Genomic DNA, 8,444 nt, shown 5'->3' on the forward strand with positions numbered 1-8,444 from the left:
TGTATTTATAATATGTAATGAGTAATGAATGTTGTTTTTTTTTTTTAATTTTGGTAATATAAGTATATGGGGGCCAACACTTGATACTGCCCAAGGGACCCAAATTTATAATTACGCCACTGCGGGACTCTATATTTAAAACCAGTATAGTCCTGGCTAAACCAAGACGTATGGTATAACAAGTAACAACTGTATTCTAAACTCTCACTAGAATATCTGGTATTACAGAATAGCTTGTTGTGAATTAGTCATGGTGGAATAAAAACTAATAAGTGATGATTGAAAAAGTCTAGTTACACTCGTCAGTCATTTGTATATAACCGTCAGTTAGTATGTGCATGAACGTCCGAGACAAGAATAAAACCGGAAAAACTTCCGTTCCGAGGTCGGTACCTAGGTACATTCTTTTGCTAAGTATTTCTTCAGAAATATAAGCTGACCACTCAGAATATTTTTTCATCGTATACAATGATTTACATTAAATTAAAATGTAACACTTACATTGCCAAGACTAGGTATCTAAATTATTGTTTTTAAAAACACAAACACTATTTTGTTTTAATATTCTTTTATACGTGTCAAACAGATTTAAAATTAATTTTGTTTTGATTTAAGAATGAAAAATAAAAATTATTATCATTATTATTAGTTATGACTTATGACAATAAGAGCAGTCACTGCAATATAATATTTTTACTCTAAGCTATTACCCCTTGATGTGCAATCGGACGCAATATAACGCACGAGATTTGTTATCATCCATAATGATATATATTATTTAGTTTCAAACGCGAATATAATAAATTTTATCTCTCTGAACGAGATTTCAAAAATAAATTATCACTGTTCTTATCTTAAAAGCAAATCTATCGTTTCCGGCACGGGCGAGACGATTCCAGAGCAATTAAATTTATTTTATATTATTTTATAATACTACCGTAATAAACTAAAAACATTTTTTTTTTTAAACTAGGCGTCAGTATTTTATGACTACGGGGCACTAGGCCGCGGATAGCGTTAGGTAAAACTTAATGACATTATTACGATTATTTTTTTTTTTAACATTTTTACCATTAAACATTCAAGAATTGCTGTAAGACGTACTCGTTTTGATGTAGATGGTAGACGACATTGACGGACACTTGCGTACAAAAAAATGATGAACAGCGATCAAGACGAAGAGCTCAAGCTCAGCAAAACACATTTCGACGCGATCAAACTTTTGGAGGGAGCATTGCAAAAAATGGATGGAATCATATCTTCAGGTATGTTGTCGTACTATGTAACGTCGCAGAAACGACGACGTCGGACATCGAGCAATAATTTCTAGTCGGTCCAGAGTGTTTTCAAATCACTATAATGATTACACTGTTTTCCCAGTTTAGGTTTCTATTGCACTGGAAGGCAGGTGACATGTGTAATGTTGGAGAAGATATATAATTGTCTATATTAATTATAATTGAGTAGTGAATATTATTTTTTCAATATTTCTTCTATGAAACCTTTGCCTTGTTTGCAATTTTTAATACCTATAGAAAATTTATCGAATTTAAAGCTTAATAAATGAACTGAATTTATTAATAAGACTTTATAATATAATTCAACATAATACTGTGTAAACAACACTAGTAAGTCATAATTTAGTATATTCTTAATCATAATAAAAACAAAATTAACAATACTTAAAGCATTTCTATGTGCAAGTTATCTTCAAGTAAGTACCTATCTATATTTTACAAAGCATTATTATTTAATAAAATGTTTGTAAATAGATAATAACTTACAAATAATTCATGTATAAATGCCATATTAATAAATTAAAGTTTGTTAATGATACAACTAATCAGTAAATTTAACCAAATATGTACAATGTTAGATTGGAGATTTTCATAATGTTAATTATTACTTTTAATTATTCATCAAGTAAAGAACAAGAAAAGTGTGAAAATAAACTGAAAAATAATGTCCAATAAAAATTCTTCTTCAGTAGGTAATTGTTTTATTTAATATTCTAGTCTGTTCATTTTAGAGTTATTATAACAATATTGATAAAGTTGAAAATTTTGTGGACATTTTTTAATACTTAAAAAACTTCCTACCCAGTAATTTTATCATTATTTATCAATAAGTTTATAAGAAATAACACACATGTCATAAATAATTACAACTTACAATTACTTATAATCAATTTATCAATCATATTTCTTCATTTATAATTACTATATTTTGTTGACTGTGAAACATATTGATATTGATTTGACAAAAAAAATTTAATGTTTTTTATCTTATGTTGTTTTATTGAAGCATAATAAATTATTTGAATAAACAATATTAAATAATTTGTAAAAACCAGATATGAGTATCTTTATTTGTTTACGTTTATTAGATATTGGGTAGCATTCTTTTGGAAGGTTCACACAATACCTTAACAAGATTAACCTTATGCAAACCAGTTAATTATAATATCATAAAAATATAATGAAATTGATATTCATATATTATGATTGATAGGCAATTTGGTCTACTGAAGCCATACTGTTGGTGAGATTTAATTAAATATTTGATGTAGTATAATAATTGTTGCATACTGTTTTAGACTTAAATATTTTTTTCCTCAATATATTATTTTCAAATATTTATTATTTTTATTTTGTTTTATTTTATTATGCAATGTGTGTTTAGATAGTTGTTTCAATAAATTCAAAATTTAAAACCAAATATATTTGTAAGAGGTACATTAATGACCTAATTTATATTCTAGTTACAAAATTAAATATACTTGTAATTTTATTATAGTAGATACTGTTATTGCATTAATAGGTATAGATTTGTATTCTAACTATTTGTATAGTTTATACATTTATGTTTGAAAAAAATATTTTTTTTTATTATACTCAATGTATTTTGGATTATTATTTGTTATATAGTTAATAAAAAACTGTTTTTACACTTTCGCAAATGTTTTTTAGCATATACATTTCTTTTGTAGCTTAGTATTTTATAAATTTATAATATCAATATTTTGCATGGATACTTTTTAAGTAGTAATATTACCAAATAAATATTTACTCATTATTGAATTTCAACCAGTTTAAGTAATCTGATTACCGATTGGTTTCTAAAATTGTTACTCATTTATTTTTGGCATTAAAAATGTTTTTATACAGAAAATAATTATTTTCGATTATTTTCGATTAATTTCCATTATTAATTTTTATTTCTAAATTTTTAGCTACTAAAATTTTATATTTTTAATTTAAAAAAATCATTATATACCTATGTTATAATTTTTGTTTAACATATACAATTTTGAAAACTCAATAGGTAAACCGCTATAATAACAATTGTTAAATCATTACTGATAATAAACAATTAATTATAAACCATGTGTTGAACAAATAAATTAAACAAAATAGATGTTCCACAATCATTCTTTAATTTATCAGATTATTTATTTACAATTAAATATTTAATCATCATATTTATTAATATTTTAAATTATTTTTTAATTCTGAAATTCAAATTCTTTTTATACAACTTATAAGTATTCCAACAACTATCATATTATGAAATGTGTTTATTTAAGTGTTAAGTATTTTATTATTCAAAAAATCATAGATAAGTAGTTTTAAAATTCTTTTCATACCTTTTAAAGTTATAATTTATATTATTCTTGTTTAAAATATTGCATAAGTTAACAGCTTTGTCATAATTTTTCCTAAACCTTTAACTTCGCTAATAACCAATAGGTATAAAATTAAATACAACTTGTTAAAAATATAACAGAAATAGTTTAATAAATTATATTTTTACTTTTACAGACTCAAAACAAGAAATTTAAACTAGGGAATTCTTAATGATTTTAATAGTACAATAATATGTTATAATTTATTTATTTAAAACTGTAAATATTTAATAGGTATAATTATTGTTAAAATGTATATGTAATATCTACTAAGTATAAATATTTATTTTTAGAGCCAACATCAAATTCAAAATGTTTTACCAATTTAAATGGACAGACTGTACTAAATAATTTTATTCAACAAGTAAGTATTAAAGTTAATATTTAAATAAATATTAAAATTTTAATTTTTTATACATATTTTTAGGAAAACTCTAATGATCCTTCTGATCATTTAGAGTCATTTAAACTCCAAGTTTCTGTGTTAAATAATCAAGTCGATATTCTTTTAAGAAAATTAAATCATTTAGAAAAATATCTATTACAGCAAAATGAATTGAGAAAAAAAGCTGAAAATAGGCTTCATGAGGTAAATATTTAAATACTTTTCAAATTATGTTATTTATTATTTATTAGTTTCTAATATAATAATTACATTATTTTGAAGGAAATGATTTTAAAATCAAAACTAGAAACAGAAAAACTTGAAGTTATTGCCATGCTCACTAATTTGAAATTAGTTAATGTAATGCTAACTAAGGAAAACATGAATCTGAAAGAAATGATAATAAATAACCAAAATACACAAAATTCAACAACATCACCTTATACATCAGAAGTAATAGTAAGTATTGAAAAATGTATCATTATAAATGTTATCTAATAAAATACATTTACAGATTATATCTATTATATCTTATAGATTAATAATCAAATGTTAAAATAAGGGGGCACTTATACTTAAGATTTTCATAAACAATCGTTTTTTAAATTTTATTTACCTTTTAATGTTATTGAGATTTTCAATTTTTTGGAAAATACTTTAAGTTAGAATATTATTTGATTCATATCAAGTATTATGACATTTATGGGCTTGTGTTAATGGTTTTGATAATTAAAATTATTTAAAATTACACTAAATACATTTACCTATAGAAAAATTTACATTGAAATGAAAACTGGTTGATATCATGGTTAATTCTTAACATCAATGTTTAACTATTATTATAATTGGTATTACTATTTGATTTAGAACTCTCAGTTCCATCGTACAAAAAACCACGGATCACGTTTCTATTGTAGTTTGCCTCGGCATACTATCTCTAAAAAGAAAAATGAAAACAAGAATATTAACAACGAATTATTAAATGATATTACTGAATCATGTGCAAATTTAATGAACAGAAGATCACAGTTTGACAAATGTTCTTCAGCGCCAAATTTAGGTAACTTTAAATATATTTAAATTATAAGAACATGTATAACAAATGATTTTGATTTTGAATACTATTATAAAAAATGATAATCAAACAATTATTGAAATATTGTTTTATGTTAAATCTAATCTCATTTATTTTAAAATATAAAAAAAAATCTAGTATTTTTGTCATGTATATAAAATATTCTAATTATTAATTGAGTTCTGTTTTTTTTTGTGCTCATTATATAGTTGATTCAAAAAACGATTGTAAAAATGAAAAAATTTTAGAAAATAGTTCAAGTTTTTTTTCCAGCACCAAAATTTATTCTTCTCAAAAGTAAGGAACACAATTTTTATGATTAATAATAAATATTTAATATTAACATTTCTTTTGAATGTTTTAGTTCAAATTTACTATTTAGTGAGCTAAATCGTCAACAATTACATGATTGGTTTGCTGAACAAGGTATTGATTATGTTTTAGAAGGATCAAAATTATGGCCTTCTTCTGGAAAAGAATTAATTTCTTCTTCCATCAGTGAAATTGATGAAAAATTTAAGTTTAAAGTAAGTTTAAATAATTGTTAATGATTACATTAAAATATTAAATATTGATGTTGAAAAACTTATATTTATAAATCACACACGTATAAATTATTTAACTATGATGTATATTTAAATAGAAAATAATCAGTAACTACTAAAATAAATAGCCTATGATTAAGTTTAGTGTCTCAAACTAGTTATACTCTAATTAACTAAGATTTAAATTATTATTTTTAAAGACAAGTGATTACATAATCGCATTAAAAAAAATCTAGAAAAAAAATTAGCCTTGGTTGATAGAAAAAAAAATACAATTTATTTAATTTTGTGAGCAAAAATATTTCTATTGTAATTTGTAATATAATCTATTAATAATTATTAAGACAAAGAGAAATTTTTTTCTGTTTAGTGGTTGAAAACTGAGAAATGTATCAAATTATATTCTTTAAACTTAATTGAATAAAGTAAATTTGCTTAAAAAATAAACATCATGTATAATATTTATACCATATTACAATTTATTATAATATAGTTTTTCATACATAAACAGTATTAATATATTATATTTATTTTTTACACAACTTTCATACAAATATAAATACTAATTAAAGTATTACTAAACTAACACATTCTAATATTTTATAAAAATAGTATATTGTAACTACTTTGTATCAGGAAAGTCTTAAATATACTAATTAGATTGTCTATTTGTTTATGTTGATTAATTACATAATTAAGTATTAATTTACCTTATTTTATTTATATTTATATGAAATATTTTATCTTGAATTTATAACTGTGTTCCAAACTTTATATACTTTATTGAAACTAAATACAAAAAACAAATAAAACTATTATTAATAACAATTGTACTATTTTTTTAGCATTGGCTACACAGAAAAAAGCTAATTTTAGCCATTCAATTTGAAAGAGATCCAAGTAAATTATTAGCTGAAGACAAATATCTGGAAAAATCAAGATATTTAAATACATCTTGGGTATTACAATGGTTAGATGACATAGGTCTTCCGCAATATAAAGAACCATTTTTGCAGGCAGCTATTAATGGTACCCTTTTACACAGACTAACCAAAGACGATTTTCTAATGATGCAATTTGGAAATTCAGATTTACATTTCTCTAGTCTTCGATATGGAATTAAGGTAAATAAAATAATTAAATACTTATGACAAATTATGATTAATATTTACAAGCTATATTATGTATATCTTAGGTATTGAGAAAGAATAATTTTGATCCTGAATGTTTGATTCGTCGGTCTAATACTAACAAAAATGATGACGATTGTAATTTATCACTATGGACCACGCATAGAGTAATGGAATGGCTTTGTAGTGTCAATTTAGCTGAATATGCATCTAATTTAAGGGGTTCTGGTGAATATTTAATATTGTTACCTTTTATTAATAAAATAATAACTAATCGCATACAGACAATTATATCTAACATTAAGTTAAAAAATATATTTATTAAACTAAATTAATTTCTAACAAATATTATTTTACTAATTATTTAAATATTAAATTACATAAATAAGAGGTTAAACTTGAATTATTTTATCAATAGTTAAACATTTTTAGTACAATATTATAGAAATATGTATTTATTATAATTTAGGTGTTCATGGTGGACTAATAGTATATGATGACAGATTTACTTCTGAGCTTCTAGCAGACATTTTATTCATACAACAGAGTAAAACATTGTTGAGACGTCATTTAAGCATACAATTTAGTCAGTTGATAGGAAGAGATTTAAATCAAAAAAAGAGAGATGATCAGTGCAAACCAAAATATAGACCTCTAACAATATCATCTAAGACCAAAGTAAGTGAAATAATAATGATTTGAAAAAAATCAATAATAATTTATGAATTTTATTTTAACCATTGGAAAATTACATAAAACTTATTTTTTTATGTAGATTCAAAAGAAATCACAATTTTCATTGAAGAGGAAAAAAAATAACAATGAATTGAATATTGGGGATCTGATTTGTCCTATCGACGATTGAAACTAGTAGTTTTATTTTCACGTAGTTAAACCAAAGTTAAGATACTTTTAGTACATGACAAAAAAGACTTATTGCTTATTATATTTTATTAATGTATTTAAATTAATCATAATTATATTTGTTAAAAGATATAACAATAATTAACGATTTCCTAACCAAAAATTTAATTATATTATAAAAGTTAAGGATTTTTTTACTAAAAATATTAAATGTTTTTACATTACAAAAATTGTATGTTATAGTTAAATGTATTTTTATTAATAAGTAACTTAAAAAAGTATTTTTTTGAACACAGATTTTTATCATAAATATGTTGGGTTTTATTTTTCACCTATTTAAATATATATGAATTATTTATGTTCACCAGAATAAAAGTTTCTGAAGAAGGTTTCAATTAGGGAAAATAGGAGTAACTATGCTCCCATTTTCTTTAAATTTTTTTTTTTTTTATATGATTACAAACATTAAGAGCAAATAGCATTCCTATATGAATATATATTTATTTATAAATATTATTACAGGGGCGGATCCAAACATTTTCCAAGTGGGGCATATAATAAAAAGTAATATATCTAAATACTAATTGGTGTACACCACCTGTATCATTATATTTATGAAATATTAATTTTAAATAATGTTCTTAACTTATTTAAATTAACTGGTAAGTTTATTCTTCTATTAAAGATAAAAAATCAAGATTAATTCAGCTTAAATTGTCTATGGTACACATAGGTTAGAGAGAGAAAAAAACAAAATATA

At 22.7% G+C, this 8,444-nt stretch overlaps 1 protein-coding gene across 3 annotated transcripts; it reads left to right on the forward strand.

The window, feature by feature from the left end:
* The first annotated feature begins 823 nt into the window (after positions 1 to 823).
* On the forward strand, positions 824 to 7,994 carry LOC132927128 (liprin-beta-1-like). Of its 3 annotated transcripts, XM_060991588.1 has the most exons (13): positions 824 to 1,021; positions 1,119 to 1,265; positions 3,979 to 4,049; positions 4,113 to 4,274; positions 4,353 to 4,529; positions 4,938 to 5,130; positions 5,355 to 5,442; positions 5,510 to 5,672; positions 6,536 to 6,649; positions 6,707 to 6,814; positions 6,886 to 7,048; positions 7,290 to 7,498; positions 7,596 to 7,994. In XM_060991588.1, exons 2-13 carry the CDS (start codon positions 1,157 to 1,159, stop codon positions 7,683 to 7,685), a joined length of 1,647 nt encoding a protein of 548 aa, XP_060847571.1. In that variant the 5' UTR covers positions 824 to 1,021; positions 1,119 to 1,156; the 3' UTR covers positions 7,686 to 7,994. The 3 variants fall into 3 exon arrangements, with proteins under 3 accessions (XP_060847571.1, XP_060847570.1, XP_060847569.1); XM_060991587.1 differs by having other exon boundaries at positions 1,087 to 1,265; positions 6,536 to 6,814; XM_060991586.1 differs by having other exon boundaries at positions 825 to 1,021; positions 6,536 to 6,814.
* The last annotated feature ends 450 nt before the right edge of the window (positions 7,995 to 8,444 follow it).

This window comes from Rhopalosiphum padi, chromosome 3 (genome assembly GCF_020882245.1).
Source record: "Rhopalosiphum padi isolate XX-2018 chromosome 3, ASM2088224v1, whole genome shotgun sequence".
NCBI lineage: Eukaryota > Metazoa > Arthropoda > Insecta > Hemiptera > Aphididae > Rhopalosiphum > Rhopalosiphum padi.